The sequence below is a fragment of the Poecile atricapillus genome, chromosome 23 (assembly GCF_030490865.1).
Source record: "Poecile atricapillus isolate bPoeAtr1 chromosome 23, bPoeAtr1.hap1, whole genome shotgun sequence".
Lineage (NCBI taxonomy): Eukaryota > Metazoa > Chordata > Aves > Passeriformes > Paridae > Poecile > Poecile atricapillus.
In genome coordinates, this window is record NC_081271.1 from 7,252,751 (window position 1) to 7,271,738 (window position 18,988).

At 43.5% G+C, this 18,988-nt stretch overlaps 1 protein-coding gene across 11 annotated transcripts in view; it reads right to left on the bottom strand.

Annotated features, from left to right (window-relative positions):
- Nucleotides 1-18,988, bottom strand: part of CEPT1 (choline/ethanolamine phosphotransferase 1) — a 30,267-nt gene that overhangs the window by 9,579 nt on the left and 1,700 nt on the right. For 5 of the 11 annotated variants that reach the window (XM_058855548.1, XM_058855543.1, XM_058855544.1 and 2 more), the window contains exons 2-5: nucleotides 17,608-18,008; nucleotides 14,218-14,365; nucleotides 13,014-13,155; nucleotides 5,462-5,633 (exon numbers count right to left, since the gene is read on the bottom strand). In XM_058855548.1, coding sequence (XP_058711531.1) covers nucleotides 5,462-5,633; nucleotides 13,014-13,155; nucleotides 14,218-14,365; nucleotides 17,608-17,946 — 801 coding nt within the window. In that variant the 5' untranslated portion in view covers nucleotides 17,947-18,008. Of the gene's footprint in view, nucleotides 1-5,461; nucleotides 5,634-13,013; nucleotides 13,156-14,217; nucleotides 14,366-17,607; nucleotides 18,009-18,679; nucleotides 18,773-18,830; nucleotides 18,965-18,988 lie in introns of those variants that run through there. The other 6 variants (XM_058855549.1, XM_058855540.1, XM_058855546.1 and 3 more) reach the window with 6 other exon arrangements.

The following is an 18,988-nucleotide window of genomic DNA, read 5'->3' on the forward strand; positions in this document are numbered from 1 at the left end:
ATATTGGAACTCTTCACTGCCCATTGGCAGCTGCAGAAATAAATATTCAGTTTTAACCTTGTCCACCAAAAAAAAAAGAATTTCGTACAGATGATAAAATTCTAAAAATATATTTTTAACCCATATTATAGTCCCTACCCTATTTTAATATGAATATTCTCTGAGTAAGATCAAGCTTTGAAGAAACACAAATGCCTAAAGGGTTGATGGAAATGGTGCAGTGGCCTCAAGAATAGAAATCTCTTCTGGTTCCAGCAGAGCCAGGATGTGATGCAGGAAAGAATGGGAGAAAACAGGGAATTTATGGCTTTGTCTTAAGAAGCATTTAAGTAAAAGTCTGGGAGGTAGAAAGAGTGAAAAATGGGTGTAGAAATGAATGCCAGAAACAGGAGTATATAAAAATAAAAGTGAAGAGGATGGACTTGCTGGTGTGAGATATATACATGGGGTGTACATATATATATATATACCACATATGTTATAAATAGGCATACACATTTTATATATCTATATATATGCATATCAATGTATGTTATATATAAAAAATATGTTACATATATTATAGTCATGTCATAGTATCTTGCCCTGAAGTGCTACATCAAAAATAACCCTTCAAGTCATTTTGAAACATTTCTGGCTTATCCTTATTTCCAATTAGATAATTCTACTCCAAACCCTGCAGACACAGGCTTTGCTGTGACAAAACCCTGCTGGTATCACCTGCACAGGGAAGGAGAATTATGGGCTGGGCTTTCCTCTGTCTGCCTGAAATGAGCTACAAGACCATGGAATTGATTTATCATCAGCTCAGTGTTTCTCTGCAGACTTTGCTTCAGGTTGGGAGTGGATCCTCTCATTTGAGGATCTCCAGTCTGGGCAGCAGCAGAGCCATAAGCACAAGGGATAATTCCAAATCTGCACCTAAATCCCTTGGCAGACATCCCCTCTTGCAGGGGTTGCAATGAGATGAGTTTTAAGGTTCTTCCCAACCCATTCCATGAGTCTTTGCTTTGTCAATTTGCTTTTCACTACACAAACCTGGAGATGTGACACCCAGGAAATAACCTTGAAAGCTCTCCTCTATTAAATTTTCTCAATACCAACCCTGCAAGGCAATCACAACTGGCTAGGGGGAAAATTTCAGGTTACTTTTGGCAGCAGAAATCTTATGCACAATAAAGTAATGTCATGTGTGGAAACCCAAGTTATTCTGCCAGACAAACCTTTGCACAAGGCTGAGAGTCCAACAAACACATGGGGAGCAGTGCCTGGACTGAGGTTAGGGAGACAGTTTTATCTTTACACAGCCATGGCACAACCTTTACTCCCCTGCCCAGGGCTCTGCCCTTCCAACTCAAACAGAAACACCATCAGGCAGCCAAGGATATTTGTCAAAAACTCCTCCCTGACTTACAGGAAGAATCTCTTATTGTAGAACAAATACAAGTCTTAACTTCAGTACCACCTTAATATTCTGTATTTTCAATGGCTCCTTAAAACAGAAAACAAAAGCATTAAGACCTACTGAGGAGAAACTAACCAATCACTTAAAGAAAGCATAAATTCTTAATCCTGAGGAGGAAAAAGTCCTGGGAACATCCCATGCTCATTAAAACCACTGTCAGATGACTTAAAATGATAGGCTTTATATCAGTAAAGCACATGCCTGATGCTGGAATCATTCAGTGAATTTTTTTCTCAGGATGTCAAGTGGCCTCTGGACAGAAATCCAAGAATCCAGAAATCCAAGAATCCAGAAATCCACAGGCAGCTTCTCCAAGCTGGACTGCAGAAGGGAGAACATCTGGAAGCAGAAGGTGGTGGAAGGGGCACACTGTTCCTTCTCTGGGTTTAACTTGAATTCAAGGTAACTGTGCAAGCCCAGGATGAACCAGATACATCTCTGATGCTGCTGCATGGAGCAGTCATCCCAAATTCCTTAAAATCTGACCACTTTCTTCCCCCAAAACACCTGCTCAGCCCCACTTTCCCTCCCGTGCCAGCACCACCTCCTGCCATCAGTGGAGTCGGGAGATTGGTTTGGCTAAAAGGATCCAACGAAAAAGAAGAAATTCCTGTCCCAGTTCCCAGACCATCAGCTTTCCTGGTGGTTTTTTTGTGACTTTGGGAATTCTGGGGGCCCTGGGGAGAGGGCAGGGAAGATCTGCTAAGCCCCTGGAAGCCACACAACCCAACAACGGGTCCCGGTGGGACTTGGTGGCTTCAGAAAGGAATAAATGGGAATGACAGACATGCAGATTGCTACCAGCCTTCACAGAAGTTCAAAAGAGCCCCTAAAATGAAAAATAAGTGAAAATATGCCATTATAAACTGAAGCAACAATGTTTTATTCAAGAGATGTGAGCAAAGCAATATCTGAACTGTCTGAAAAGCATTAACATGTCAGGAGATCAAGAGGACACTCTTAGACCTAAATGATTAACTTGGATTTATGCATTGTAATCAGGTAAAATGAGCTAGCAGCCAAAAAACTCCATGAATTGCCTCAGTCACCACAGTGTTTTGAACCTCTGGTAGAGCTGGGAAGTACCAAATGAAATGGGAAGGCAAAGGCAGGGCTGCAGGAAAGCACTTGCTCCATTTGGATGGAGACGAAGCAATGCCTTTCTTTTTGGGGGAAAATGCACCCAACTTGCTTTAGTGGATGGGGAATTTATTCACAAAGCAGGGTGATAATATTCCTGGTTAGATATGACATCATTAGTTCCATATTTTATTCTACATTAAGTTCCTTGCATATTCAAGTGACTCTCCCATGGTAAACATTAGAGAAAACAATTTTGGAGTAATGGATCATTTATCAAATTATAGTAAAAAAACAAGGGAAAAAAAGTAGAAAATAGGGAAAGACCTTTGCTCCTGCAGACTGCCCCATTTAATTACTATAATCACATTTAATTACATACAAGCAGGTACCACACACAGAGCTGTAAGAAAGCAAAACCATTTCAAAGCAAGAAGGGAATCAGCCAGTTCAAAGATTCTATTTTCAACTTGTGTTTGTATTTATTTAGTCATTTAAATACTACAGTGGAAATCCTAAGAAAAAACAAATGGGAAGAGCAAGCAGCATGAATTCTGCTAGAGTTTCTAAAAGCCTCTGAACTGGGATATTTTTATCAAGTGGGTTATTTTCAGGCATCACTGGAGCCATACTTCCCCTCAACCTGACAGCTTTGCTGCCTGGTGTTTCCTGACAACTGAGTCATGTCAGCAGTGCTCAGATACTGACACTGTGCACATTGTGTGGAGGATCATCAAGCCCCACAAAATGGAGAAAATGAAACAAACCCTTTTCCCAAGACATTCCCACACCACAATAGATGGACGGAAAGTTATTGTACAAGTTCAGTAGACACAAAGAATCACGTTCCAAAAATCTCTTACTCAAATAAACCAGGGGCTTTTTCATCTTTTATAAAATAAACAGAAGACCCTGAATTGAGGTTTAAGATCAGCAGGAACATCCAGGCAAGGAACAAGAACAAAGAGCTGATGCTAACAACAGAGCAAAGAGCCCAGACTCAATATTTAACAAAGTAAAATGCCCAGACAGAACATCCAGTGGCATGGCTGGGGAGAACATTCCCAATAATACTGACAAGGACTGATTCTGCAGCAAAGTGATGTTAGGGAACAATAACCAGCAGTGCTGTATGAGGCAGGGACAGGGTCAGGCAATGTCAGCATTGCACTGGAGGTAAACCACAGGCTGAAAACCAGAATACCCAAGGATTTAATTCAAATGAAGTCAGGGAAGCACAAAAGTTGTGAGTTTTAAAATGCACATTTCGGCCCTCACTGCCTATCTGCCTAAATTCACAAAGCAGCAGAATTCCTGCAGAGCTTCCAGGGACAGCTGCAGTTCCTGTGGTGACACTGTCATCCATCAGTTCTCCTGCACACATTGCAGTGTGTTCCTCTCCTGAGCCTCCTTTCCCTGTTGTGACAAACTGAAATGCAGATTATTTGCAGTCTTCAAACATGTAGAGTGTTCCCAGATAAGAGAGGAAGGAGAGAACCCTGGCCTGGTTTGAGCTAGAAGAGACCTGAAAGCTCATCCCATTCCACCATGGGCAGGGACCCCTTCCCCTTGCCCAGGTGACTCCAAACCCTGTCCAGTCTGGCCTCAGACACTCCCAGGGATGGGGCAGCCACAGCTTCTCTGTGCCAGGGGCTCCCCACCCTCACAGGGAGGAATTCCTTCCTTCCTTCCATTATCCCATCTATCCCTGCCCTCTGCCACTGGGAAGCCATTCCCCTTGTCCTGTCCCTCCATCCACTTGCTAAATTACCATTTCCTGACACTATTTCCAGCCCTTCAGAGATTATGAACAAAGTATTTGAAAAATTAAGTCACTGGTGTCACCTAACTCCCCTCAGAGCCACCCAGCTCCCAGGGTCAGCTGGAGACACGTCAGGATTTACCAGATTGCTGATGGTGCTGCATCTAAAGCAGAGCCAGTAATTCATCCTCCTAAAGAACTTCCTGAAAGCAGAGATTTTGCTCTGCTATTACATGAAAAAAACAAAGGAACTATTAGAAAATAATTAGCATCAACACAGGTTTAAAAAGAACTATGTAAACCAACCACCAAAAAAATAACCTCACTTTTGCTTAACATCTGATGCAGTTCTAAGAAAGACATCAAAAAGCTTATATCCTCAAATATTTCAAAGAAAAGTCCAGGATAAAAATTCACCAATAATAATCATAATTCATGAGATCTTTCAAGGAATGCAATTCATTCACTTCTAATGATAATATTTTATTGAAAGGGGACCTCACCCATATACAATGTATTAGGGAAACAAAGAAAAGAAAAGAGGTAAAATAAGGAAGAGAAAGTCCCTCCTAAGGCTAGCAAAGTAGATGGGAGAAGGATTTATTTAGCACAGACATAAGGAAAAGCATTCTGAAGATAAAGACAAGATGGAAAGGAAGTTACTTCAAGAAGCTACAAGCACAGGGATCAAGCTACACAACTTAAACCAGATATTTTTAACCAGACTTTTTAAGTTATTACACAAGACAGTTCCCTGAAAGAGCCAAGAAATTCTCCTTTTTTTGGTGGAAAGGTATTGAAGTGGCTTCTTTAAAAAAGAAGCTTTTTTAAAAAGTAGTTCCAACTGCATTATTTTACATCTACAGTTAGAGCTGCTTCCACAGCCCTGCTTGGCTTTTAGGTGAAGCCAAAACTGTGATAAAAGTTTGATTTAAACTTTGGTTAAACAGGCAGGTTTTGCTTTGGTTTCAAATAAAATGTGATGCTTTCAAAAAAATTTGTTTCCAGTTAAACCAAATTTTTCCTATTCATTGAAATATTTTTCCTCCTTGTATTGAACACTGGAATCCCCTGGAGAAGCTGCTGTGCACAGAGCAGTGCATGACAAAGGTGCTGCCCTGCTCAGTCCTGGTGCAGCCAAGCAAAGGCTTTACCGTGTTATTCCAGAACCGGGGCCCCAGCGTTCCCGTGAGGAGCTGGATGGCTACTGTGCAGAGCATGGACTCTGTCACATCAAATCTATGTGTGAGGAAGAGAAACAGTTCAGAACATTCTCCTGAGCACTCCTCTGCAGGCAGGAACAAAACATCTGACAAAATCCAGGGTCTGGGGGATTCAAAGGGCAGGTCAGGGAAGGGATTCACAACCACAAAACCCAGGAGTATTATTGAATTAACAAAACCATTCTAAGCCACATAATATTTTACACATTTAAATCTTCATTCAGAACCTCTGCAATTTACAGTTTTACCATATCACTCCAGCACATAAGGAGAAACAATCATTTGATGTATGCATGAGGAAATAAATTAAAATCCTTGCTCTGAGTCACGGTGAATAAAATCCATAATCAAGCACAATCCAGGACTCTCATCTCCTGGTCTCATGTTCATGTCTGCAAATGACACTGAATATAGGTATTCTTTAGCTGAAGATGCTCCTGCATCTTTTAGTGGAGCTGAAATGCAGATTCTATTTCAGTTTGACACCTCTGAGGGAAAGGAAGAAGTTTCATCTCCCTCCTCACGCAGCACCTTGGCAAATAATGCTCCAAGAAGTGACCCTGCTCAGGGGTAATCACCCTCCATTCTGTATATATTTATTTCTCACCCCTGACAGAAAGGGATGAAAAAATATGCTGGAGCCAACAAAGCCACCCTTTCTCCTAAAACAAAGCCATACATTTGCATTTTACCACAACAAAAAGATTTTAAAATGGGATGAAATTTTAAAAAACCAAACCATCTAGTTTAAAAAGAAAATAACTCAGCAGCAGGGTCAGCCAGAACACAGATCCTGTTTATTGCTGCTCTTATCAGAGTGTGCTGGAACAGACACTCACCATGCCAAGGGATTAAAAATGGGCAGTGCAGAAAGGTCATGGTGGCCCCACTGCAGGGCTCAGGTGCAGTGATAATACACAGACACCATGCCTGAGCAGAGGGGCTGCTGAACTTCAGCCTGACAAGCATGTTCAGTTTAATTAGCACATAACACAGTAAATAGTAAGTACACTGGTGATTTTTAGCTACTGCTAAAAACCACCACACTGGGAGAGGTAACAGTTGGTATTTTAGGGAATAGAGGAGGAATTGCTCATGTCCAAGCCCCACAGCTACTTTGGTGCCTCACAACAGCTGCAGTTTCTATTCCTTTTTTCCTATGTTAATTTAGGTGATATTTGTAATTCAGACATGGATCCATTTTTTAACATTATCTGGGAAGTTTCAGAAGGGGCATTGACCTTGGCATGTGCTTCACTCCACAGAGATGCTGCCACTGACAATCCCCATGCCTGCTCTGCTGGGAACCTGTCAGGCTCCTGAGCCTGAAGCCAATTAACACCCAGGAGATTTGTGCTGCATGCAGAATATTCCCTTCTCAGTGCTAATTTACTGAGTGTATTCCATGGGCAATTCCTAAAGGCCCTGTTTGACTAAACAAGTCATCAGACAATTGAAGAGCCACCACTGGCTCAGGGCTCAGAGACAGCTGCAGTCAATCCCTTCCTTGTGCTAACAGGGAAGCCAAACTGAACCCAAATGGAGAGATGTCCTGAGAAAATGATCCAACAGGAAACAGACACTTACACTGGAGATGGCCCTGAAATCGAGTCAATCAGTAGCTGATCTAATACAGCTTTTTAAGGCTGTGTGAAACTACAAGGGAGGTTTATGCACCATCCTCCCCTTCCTCCCTCAACACACAAAACTCCATGAAAAAGCCCCAAATCACAGCAGACAAGAAAAACACTCCTGCCTCAACAGAAAACAGAAGTTACAGAACTGGAAAAACTCACAGGGATCCATGAACCAGTTAATGCTCTGGTCTGAAAAATGATGATTCTTCCATCTGTTTTGTCTGTATCTACTGAGCGTGCAAGTGGGATTACTAAGGCTGGGCAATGAACTGGGAATCTGAGCAGAAGACAAAGAACTGTTTTCTTAAGGGAACCACAGCAGCAAGAAAAGAATGTTTAACATCAGAACACAAGAGAAAGAAAAGCTGAGAGTCACATGCTGGAAGTACAAATGCTTAGTTATAAAGTTATTAGAGTTTTATCCTAACTCATTACAATCCTGCAGTTTCACTTGGATGCAATGAAATACAATAGCATGAACAAAGCAAACTCTACAGAAAAAAATGAAACATGAATTAGAATTATTTCCAGCACCAGGAAATTCATGTTGAGGAAAAAATAATATTAAAAATGGGCCATCAGCCCCTTTCCTCATGATTCTACACATCCAGTATGTAAATATTTCCTTCTGCTGCCCACAGAGGTACACAGAAGTTGCACAGCTCAGGCAATAGCCATGTGTTTGTTATGTTGTAGTTCATTATTTCACAGAGCAGTGAGAACTCCAAGGATTTACCAGAACAAATCAGGAGCAGTATCTCCACACGTGACCAATGGGATCGTGGCTGAAAATGCTGTTGAATGACTTGTGGGAGGGAAGAGGAAGATGTGGGAACCACCCCCACCCTTTTCCAGGAGCCCTCAGCAGCTGCACAGGTTCCTGAGACACTGCCAGTGTGACTGAGGGAGCAGGAGGTGCAGCAGCCACCACAGAGACCAACACGTCCTGCTCACAGAGAACCCAACATCCCCTGACATCATCAGAGGCTCTACTTAACCTCACACTCTCCTCTGTAAATAACCTGGGTGTAAAAGTTCTCAGAGCAGTGCTGGAAAGTTTAAACTCTGCAATCATGGGGATTATTGCCTTATCTCAGACAGGGGATCCTGAGCTTGTTCCCAGGAGCAAGAACTCAATGTGCTAAATTCTGACTTGGAAGGTTTCCATCCCTGTATTTCAGTATTTGGTGTGTGTTGTCTATGCAAGAGTAAACACCAACTTCTCCTCTGCTGAGGCTGAAGAGGAAGGTTGGCTTAGCTGCTTTCTGAAATCCAGCCCCATTTCCTCACCTCTCCTTTGTACCTTAGCAGCAGCAGCAGCGACAGAGCTCAGGTGAACCCATCCATTATCCCACAGGCTCTTGGGCTGTACAGCTGCTCCAGAGTCACTGAACAGGAATGATCACCCAAATTCTCCAACTCTCCTCAAGAAAGTCTGTTTTGTTCAGCAGCCTGAATTGCTTTGCTTTCTCTGGAGATTATTATTCAAACAGCAAAGCAACCACTTTTAACTTTTCAGTTATATGAAAGGTGGTAAAAACAGATTCTTCCTCTCATATTTATATTCTTTTGTGAAGTCTCCTTGGAAACTAATTTCCATCTCATTGTGTCTATATTTACACATATATACACCTGTAATTCCTACCATCACCAACTTTTGATATTTTAATTAAAAAACATTGTAATAAACCAGATAATGCAGTAACTTGTAGGAGAAATGCTGGAGACCATGGTACAGCAGCACCCTCATGTCTCTGGATGGACCCTTGAGTGTTCAGTGCCCACTGGGTTTTCTCAGTAAGATTCAGCACCTCCAGCACTTCCATCATGAAAAAGTGCACCTGGACTTTACCTGAGTAGTTTGTATCTCATGTCTCTCAAGAAAACACCCGGGCTGAACAAGGGGGAATGGCTTCCCACTACCAGAGGGCAGGGTGAGATGGGATATTGGGAAGAAATTCTTTCCTGTGGGGTGGTGAGGCCCTGGCACAGGCTGCCCAAAGAAGCTGTGGCTGCCCCATGCCTGCAAGCATCCAAGGCCAGGCTGGACACTGGGGCTTGGAGCAACCTGGGATAGTGGAAGGTGTCCCTGCCATGGCAGGGGTGGAACTGGATGGGTTTAATGTCTTTTCTCACTCAGCCAATTCCATGATTCTGTAATTCTGAGCTGTTCTGCAGAATCCAAATCTGACAGGGATGCATGGCTCGGAGCCCCTGGATCTGGGACAGTCCCTGCAGTCAAGCTGTCCTCTGACCTTGAGCAGGAAACATCCTGAGCCTGCACACACTCACTTCTCCTCCAGTACTGCCTGCAGGGAACAGAACCACTACTGAATCCAATTGGGATAACCTTGGATTGGGGAAGAACCAGGTGATCACAGCTGGGTTCCAGATAACATCAGGAAAATCCTCTCAGGATCTGTGCACTGTATTCCCTATCATCTGTTTTCTGCAACATGTTCCTGCAGTATATCACATCTGCTTCCACAAGGACACGTGGAAGTCCATCACAGCTTGGCAGTTTGATTTCTGGGATATGAAGGAAAAAATTATGTTTCCAAAGCAGAGGTGCCCCAGTGATGGCACAGCTGCCCCAGCATATGACTCAGCTCATCCTGTGCTGAAGCTCTGCAAATCCACAACCCAGACAAACCAATTCCTGTGCTGGAAACCAGGTCAGGAGAACCAAGTCATTATTTGGCCTGTTTCAATACTAAGTGTCCCTCTGTCATTCAAAATCATCTTTTTCAAATGTGCTGAGTATTCCTGTTGTTCTGTAAGATCATTCCCAGATCAGGTGTTTTACCTAAAACTTCTGCATTTAACTCTATCCCTGCCATTCCCTGTTGCCTTTGCACTGCTGATATCATTATAGTGACTCTCCAGGAGCCTTCCCCACTGGCCTTGAGACAGTTCCTGCTTCCTCTTGGGGAATTTTTAAGCTATCCTGACCTCTAGCTATTATTTGAGCTGCTCAGCCAACACCAGTTGCTTTTTGAAGAGTGCAGTGGTTGCCAGGATCTAATGGAATTAGTTCCAGGATCTAATGGAATTATGTGATCATTTGAAGATGGAGACAGATCACAGGACTTTATTGACTCAGCTGATTATTCTAAATCCTGGAGTACCCAGGGACTGCCCCACAGCTGTCAGGGAGAAGACAAAGAACCTACACAGCTCATGGATTCAGCTATCAGGCTCAGCTGAACAGTTTTCCTGCTCCACCTGCAGAATCTGTGGGAATCTCTCAGAATGGATCCCATTTCCTCCTCCCTCAGGGGAACTGATCCTGGCCTGCACTCTGACATGCTTTGCTCAGCTTCAGGGACTTGCCAAGGCTCCTGCACTGACATCAGAGAGAATCATGGAATTGTTAAGGTTGGAAAAGCCCTCCAGGACCAGCAAGTCCAGCCTGACTGATCCCCACCTTGTCACCAGCCCTGAGCGCCACATCCAGTTGTTCCTTGGGCAGGGATGGGACTCCAAAGCTCCCTGGGCAGCCCTTTCCAATGCCTGACCACCCCTTCCAAGGAGCAATTCCTCCTGATGTCCAACCTGACCCTTCCCCTGATGCAGCCTGATGCTGTTTCCTCTCCTCCTGTCCTTGTTCCCTGGGAGCAGAGCCCGACTCCCTCCCCATCCCCAGCTGTCCCCTCCTGTCAGGGACTGGTGCAGAGCCACAAGGTCCCTCCAGAGCCTCCTTTCCTCCAGGATGAGCCCCCACAGCTCCCTCAGCTGCTCCTGCTGCTGCAGCCCCTTCCCATACACAAACCAGACACTGCTCCACAAGCACACACTTTGGTTGACATCATTTCCCTGGTTTTTTTAAGATGGACTTTTCCAGCAAGACAGGCTGATTGTATTTCACTCCTTACACACAGGCCTGAAATGTTCAATCTGTCCCTGTAGCACCCTCTGCTCTTCTCCAAACCATTTGATCATTGAGTTCTCTCTGCACTGAAATACAATTTCTTCAACATATCAGAAACAGAGTAAGTGATAACCAGCTGTCTGCTCTTTCCTGCTGCTTCAGAATTAAGACAAGTCAAAAACACCTTCACATTCCCTAAAACATCACTACTACACCCTCTCTCTGAGGGTTTTTGAGAGTCACAACAAGGGATGCAGACAGAAAAAAGCTCCTGTGCACAAGAATTTTTCTGGCTCCTTTCAACAGCTGTCTCTGATCCCACTAAATCATGATTAAGGATTCCTAAGTCTGTGCACTGCAGTGAATCTGAAATGGCTGATAAAATACCTTATTTTCAGTTTTAGATTAGTGAAACAAAAGCTTTGTTAAAAAGGTGTCATGAGAATCTGTTAACTGGATAAATATGTAGGTTTTGCGTTAAAATGAACATCAGTTCATGACAGTCTATTAACCTTGTGACACAAGGCAAAATATGTTTACTACACAGTGCTGTGTTATCTGAATTAATGATACACACATTTAGGTGCTTATTGCCTGCTCTGAGTTAGCTACCTATCAATGGTCACCACATTCTTATGAGGCCAGGCAGAAAAATTTAATTTGCTGAAAAATGCCTCCAAAATACAGACTCCTGACAAAGGATCATCCCAGTGAGCACCAGCACTGACCCAAACACTTCTCTGCAGCACAACAGCAGTTTGGGGACGTTGATACTTCCATCTGTAAAGTCAAGGACATGTCAAGGTCGGGTTTTTGTGTTCTTTGATCAATAACCAGAACTCTTTGATTACCAGGGCCCTGTTAAGTTCAAAGGGAGCTAAAAGCATTCAGACCTTTAGCACAGCATAAAAGTGAGACTCTTAAAACAGGAAATTATTTGAGCCACATGTCTTATTTTAAAGATTTAAGTACCAGAATGGATAGTTTCAGTCAATCTGCTTTCATGTAGTCAGTCAGAAATCTAGATTTTCTTCTTTTCTTCCTCTAATAGCCATTTAAAACTAATCTAGCATCTTAAATTTTTGAGCAGAAATACGAAGTTTATCAAGAGCATATGTATTATTGAAACAGTATCCTGCCAATAAAAGCTGTCACATACAAGAGGCCCATAGTTGTACTATTTTAGCAGTGCCTGAGACCTATATAGCAATATATAGACCATAAATAACAGTCTATTCGACATCTGTATGTAGTTGTTGTAGAATTGTTTAAAAATCCCACAAATTAAGGGCAAATTTCAGTTTCCAGATGCAACAAAAAATAAATTCTGCAGTGCATTTATTTGAAATATGTTTGTTTACTCTATGAATGCAAACACAGAATAAATTTTCGACATAGAATACATTAAGTATTAAGGTTAGAGAACCCCACAGCTCACCAAGTTCTTGTGCTGCACCTCCCACCCAGCCTCATCCAGCAGGAAACAGGATTTGTGCTCCTGACCTTCTTGGCATTGCAATTTTGGTTCCATTTATCGACAGAACCATGATCTGTGCTAACCAAAAGGGATTCCAAACTTTAAATTGGAGGCACAGTGGCAAATACTCTTAAGAGTTATGGTTAATAACATCACACTCAAGCAGTATCAAGACAGTTTAATGAATGCTAAAGCCAGACTGCCACCATCTGACCAAAGTGTTCCAGTCTTGGGATAAAACAGCAGGTACTTTCCATTACTTATTTAGCTTTACATCACATCAAAAGCTTTAATTAACTAACAGGCCAAAATGATATTTTACCACTCCTACAAGCTAAGGGACATTCACTATTAATTACAGATCCAAAGTCTGCCAGAAGCTCTAAGTTTGTCACTATGGATAAAAACAATTTGCTACTGCTCAGAGGAGCTGCACTATGGCAAGGTGCAATTCAGGAGAACAGGGTGCCTTTCCCTTTCTCTCAGCCAGGTACTTACATGCCGAAGCGCAGCGTCCCCGAGACGTACGTCTGCCAGTGTGCGCAGTAAAACATGAATGTCCCAGCAAAACAACAAAAGAACATCCAGTCAGGGTTGGTGCCCAGCTGCACAGCAATACAAGTTCCCAAAACCACAAAGACTGCAGGAGAAAATCAGTCACAGAGTGAAAAGGGTGGATGTGTGTAAGGATCCTCACCAGAAGCAAAGCTAACAACAGGGCCCAGAGGAGGGACAGTGGGAAGGTTACCCTGGCATGGTTATTTCACAGACATAAGAGATTAATGGTTCCACTTCAAAATATACAGGCTGCACAACACAGATGTCAATCCACATCAGTTATTAGAAGTCATCAATATTAAGGGTTTCTCAGTTTCCTACATTTTTTTTATTTTCTATAATGCCTAATCTTATCAAGGGACTTGAGTGATTTCTGCAGCTGCAGCAAATTCTGGGGTTTTCTCCTGCATTTTCCAGATGTTTTTCCCCATCTTCCAAATTTTTCTGATGCAATTAAGAAAGCTGAGGGGCTGGATACATTCAGGATGTGTAACATAGATAAGCTTTCCCCTCCACCCTTTCCATACAAAACTCTGATAATCTGATAAAGAATTAATAAAATTTAAAGCCCAAGACCTTTAGAATTTAAGGAACCCAAAACACCCGATCAGGAGTTGGACTCAATCTTGTGGGACCCTTCCAACTCAGGATATTTTAGGATTTTATAATTTTTTGCAATGGGTTTAAACTTCAGGCTGGCTCAATGAACTCCACCAACCCAGGAACTGACCTGGACAAATATAATCTTAAACTCTGACTTGTAGAGTCCCCCTGCTAAGGCTTAGACCTGTCTTGGTATCACTCTGTATCAAGTCAATATGAAATAATATAGCACAGTATCCTGACAACTTATAGAAAATATTTTAGAACCAAGACTCTGCTAAAGCATCACAGAGAAGTGCTGGCTCAGGCTGAATTAGTCACATGCTCAGTTTTGTTTTCAATGTACCACATGAGAAGACATTCAGCTGATCCAGAGCACTGTTCTATGGAAAGAAAGGTGACTTTCTTGGTTGAAAGTGATACATTCAGCACTATCAGTTATCCCTTATTCAGTAAAGAAGCTTTTTTATTGTATTGCAGATTTGATCCCTGAAACAGAGTAATTCAATCCTCCTACTTCAACTGAAAATGACAACAATACCTGTGGACAATGAATCACAGCCATGATCAAAAAGCTCTCCTAACGGAGTGCTGCTATTTGTCCTTCTTGCTTGTTTTCCATCTATAGCATCCAGGGACTGGTAGATGAAAAGGCCACAAGCACAAGCAATGTATGCCCAGGGAGGTGCCTAAGAGAGAAAGGCAATCACAATAAGGTTTACAATAATCTTTAAAAACCAGAAAGCCTGCAGCTGAGCTGTCCCACAGCCTGACACAACAGCTTTCCCCTTGCACAGATGTCCTCCTCACCCAGGGACCTCTCGGCAGTTGGCCTCGCAAGGACAGACAGAATGGGCTGTTACATGTGGAATGTAAATAAAGCAGTGGCAGATTAATAGCTACAGCTCCTGGTCTAAAGCAGGAAACTGCACTCTACAGCTGGAAAAATTGCAATACTGTATTTGCAAAGCAAATTAACAAAGTCCTCGTTAAATACATGCAAGTTGTCCCAGTGATTTCAGAAACTTGGGAACTTTTAGACCCCAACTTTGTCACAAACACTGAGCTCATCTCCACCAGCCCTTCACCACTCACCGAGAGCTGTGTCACTGCCAGTGCCCAGACTTTGAGTCCAAGAACATTTCTGCAGCTCAGCCCCTCCATCATGAACTGCTCCCTCTAGTTCGAGAGCAGCTTTGCCAAATCGACATTAAGAACCCTTAATGGTCACATCTATGGTAACAATTTCTACTCTGACAGAAACACAAACAATGCTGAAGCCCTGCTAGAGCAAAGATTACAATCCAAGCTTTTTTATGCTTTTTGAAACATAAACCCTTAAGACCACAAAAGCCAGGGAGTTGCCATTACTCTGTCTCCGTTTACAGATCCATAAATCAGAGATTATTGCCTATTTTGCAATCTTCAAATTCAACACACTTTACAGAAGTGAGCATTTATGAACAGCTTTCTTTTATAGACCACACCAACAAAATCCAAATACAGCTTAATCAAGGTGACCTGTCTCTGATAAAGCCCTGGAGTCCAGCTGCTTTTGGCCAACACAAACATGACTAACTTGTAGAACATCAACTTAAATATATTTCCTTCTGCAGCTCACATTGTTCCTCCCATTTACCAAAACAGTTCGTTCTGCCCCAAAAGCTGCCATTGTGCTCTGCTTTCAGCAGTCTCTGTACAAACAGCACAAGGTGAGAAAGGGGAAATGTGTCACCCAAGAGCAGAGCACCACATTTAGCCAAGGTTCTGATGGTACACAATTCCCTCCCATTTTTATCCCTCATGTATAGATTTTATCTGCCACAGTTAAGTTGAATTGCATCACCCTGAAGGATTCTCTATAAATTTAAAAATCAGTCTGCTGGCTCTCCTCTCTTGAAAGCTCCTTTCATGAGCAGTGTAGGTGTTTCCACTTAGGCCTATTTATAGCCAAGTAAGATTTCACAGCTCTCTCTTTATCCAGGTAATTTTTCCATTTTTTCATAAACTCAGGTACCATTCCATCAGTCAGCTCTTTTCCAGCTGGCTCCTCCCAGCCAAGCAGGAAGTATTTGCATCTCCTTTATTCTCGGGCTGCAGGAAGCCCTGAGCAACAGCTCTGCCCTGGCTACACCTTTCAGCAACAGGAAGGGAGGAGCCACTCTTGAGAAAAAGCAGAACTAAGGGTGAGCTACAAGGAGGAGAAAATTTACATGAGAAATCAATAGTGGTTTTGGGGAGAGGAAAAAATCTGCTCCTGGAATTTCAGAGCCCCATTTGCTTACCCACACAGCTCCTTGACGCTTAAAAAGCACCTCCTTGTTCATGCTGTGCCATGTGGCAAATCAGATCAGGCCAAAAGCTGCCTCAGCACTAAGTTATTTTTCAGTTCAAGCAAGGAGAAAATCTCATTTACCTCACACAAAGTACTTCTCAAACTGTTAAACACCAAACAGTGCTTTCATACAGGAGCCTGCAGCTAACACTGACTTTCTGATGCTCTGAGTGCAGCTTCCTAGGCATTTCAGAAGTTTAATTACCAACCAAAATACAACTGTTCTCCAAATTCTAAATTTTGCTCTGGTTAAGTGACTCAAACCAGCTCTGGGTTCTTGAGAGCTGAAGTCTCTCTGTCAGACTGGATTTCAGAGTCTGAGCCCACATGTAACCCTGCTCAGAAATAAACACAAGTTAAACCAACGCACACCACGATGCCACAGCCTGGAAAAGGAAGGAGCTGCTCCAAGTATTCCCTGCTCAAACTGGATAGTCACTGTTTATCTTACACCTGCCAAATTCCACAGGTTATTGTGAAACAATCTATTTCAACAGATTTCTAGGAGAGGCAAACACCCCTTTCCCATGTCCTACGTGGAGCAGGGACGCAGTGCTGACTGTGCCAACCTACGTGAGATTTTGGAGTTTGAGGAACAAACTGGGTCCTGCTGGATTCCCAGCCTCGGCTGGGAGACTTGGTTAGGAAGGAGTAGAGATACTTTAAAAGCTGGAACTCTTGAGACATTCCCAGCCATCTGGTGTTAGCACATTTCTATACCGAAAAACTCCCTTTCTCAGTGCACACACATAAAAGCAGCTTCTAAGATTCAACATTCAAGTGAAAACTTCTAGTGCACAAAAATGAGTCTTCAAGCACCTTACGATGTAAGTGGTGATAGAGAGAAGTTGAAATGCCTCAAAAAGATGTTTGTAGCTCTGAAATCAGGTTAAAACAGTTCTGCTCAGGAAAGGTCAGGAACTTTTAGTGCATTCAGAACAAAGAATAAAACCACTGGCTTTTATCTGGCCTCCTCACAGCATGGCCACAGCTCAGGAACACAACTCCATGTTCCCACAGCTTCACCACACTGTGCCAAAAGTCCTGACTGAGCTGCCAGCACACAGAGCTGCTGGGGCCCAGGAAGGTGTTCCTGTGGCTCACTAAGCTGGGTTTGCTCACACCAGCTTTGCTATCTTAAGCAGCACTACTCTAGAGCTCAGTGCCTTGGCTCTGGTGCAGCCCAGCATGTCCAACCCACTCAGCCTGTGTGGAAACTCCAATCCCAGAGCTGAGGAGGAGTCACCCTGTTCTGGGCACAGAAGGTAAACAGGTACCAGCTCCTCCTGCCACACAGACCAGGCAGTGCAGAGCCACTGCTCCAGTTCCTAGTGGGGCTGAGCTCTGTTCCCTCACAGCTGCTTTGGTGTCAGACCCTGCTCCACACGGGTGTGTTGGCCCCAGGAACTGCTCCAGCATCCACAGCTGCTCTCTCTGCATGCCAGCATCACACAGAGGCACCAACACTCACAGAACAGGTTACAAGGACGAGGACAAAGGGCTGAACAGCAAGAACCAGCTCTCCCCAAAGCAACAACCCACCCAAAACCAGTGACAGCAACCAAAACAAAGAGTTGTCAGGAGTTCATAACTCACCTGCTCTGTAGCTGTTGGGCAGTAACATACTAATAGCAGAGTTGTAAATATATTTATTAACAGTCCAATGATGGTGATCAGGTTGGGGGCAATCCAGGCTGGAACTCTTCCAACTAACCATTCCCAGTAGCCCTGCATGAGGGGCTCAAGCAGGGACCGTCCGGCACTCTGGTATTTGTGCTCCTCTAACCGTTTGAGCTGGTGCTTGGACAGAGGAGGCGTGGGCAGCTGCACCAGTTTGCTGAGCACACAGGCAGCAGTGGGGCCATGGCCACAGCCCGTGGGGCCCTCCAGGTGTGACTCCCCACATCGCCTCTTGATGCTCCGCTGCCCACTCATGGGTTGGGTGGCCTAGGAATTGTCTTGGGCAGGCAGCAGCTGGGCTGGAGAACCATAAGATCCTGCAACACAAAGGGGTGAGACACACCTGAGCACACAAATGAGATCTTAGGATATCACAAGTTTCCAGTTGCTGCCCCAAAGAGCATTTCATTTGCCATCAGCAAAGCAAGATGATTTTATAGGATTATTCCTTTGAAACAGAAAGTTATTTGGAGAATTGCTGAGGGAATGACAAGAAATGAGTGCAATTTACATCCCAATGCAGATGTAAAACCCAGCAGCCACCAGCTGAAATTCCAGCAGCAGCAGAAACTCCCAGCACAGCAGTGAGCTGTGTTACAGACCAGGGCACAGCCAGTCCCCTCACACCTCTGCCAGGAGAGCAGGTGACACCACTCAGGTTATCAACTGACAGCACTAAAAACTGCACCAATACTGAAATCTTAAGTTAAATTACTTTGGAGCAGCTTTGTCTCCACAGTGATGCTGGACAATCACTTAAAAACAGTTATGCACTTTTTTTTTTAAAGTTTTTGTCCCTTATTTCAGTTTTGCCGTAGCTTTTTTCATCTCTAAATTTAACCCAGCTCATTGTCTGTTCAACTTTCAAGACATACAAGAAACATAGAGGAGCTGGAGAGCTTTAGTTGGCCAGAGACAGCATGAAGCAGCTGTGAAAAGAAAATACAGGGTTAGGAACAGCTTTTTCAGCACAAACAAGAACCCTCACAATGCTCCATCTCCCTTGAAAGCAGCTGACCACAGATGTAGCTCTCCACAGGAAGCAGAGAAGCAGTAGAGAAAGGAGACTAAAAGTAAGAGTTTGCTGTTTATCTATAGGAGACAATCAGGAAAAAAAACCAACAAAATAAGAAGAAAACCTGGTTGAAATCCAGCAAATAAAGCAGAGAAAGGAAGAAGACAGACAGCTCCAAAGCCATCCGCCCTGCACGGGTGGAGAAAACGGTGCAAATCAAAGTTCGTCACTGGCCTAAGAACAAGTGCTGTCACTCTCCACACCCTCAGCAAGGCAAATTCC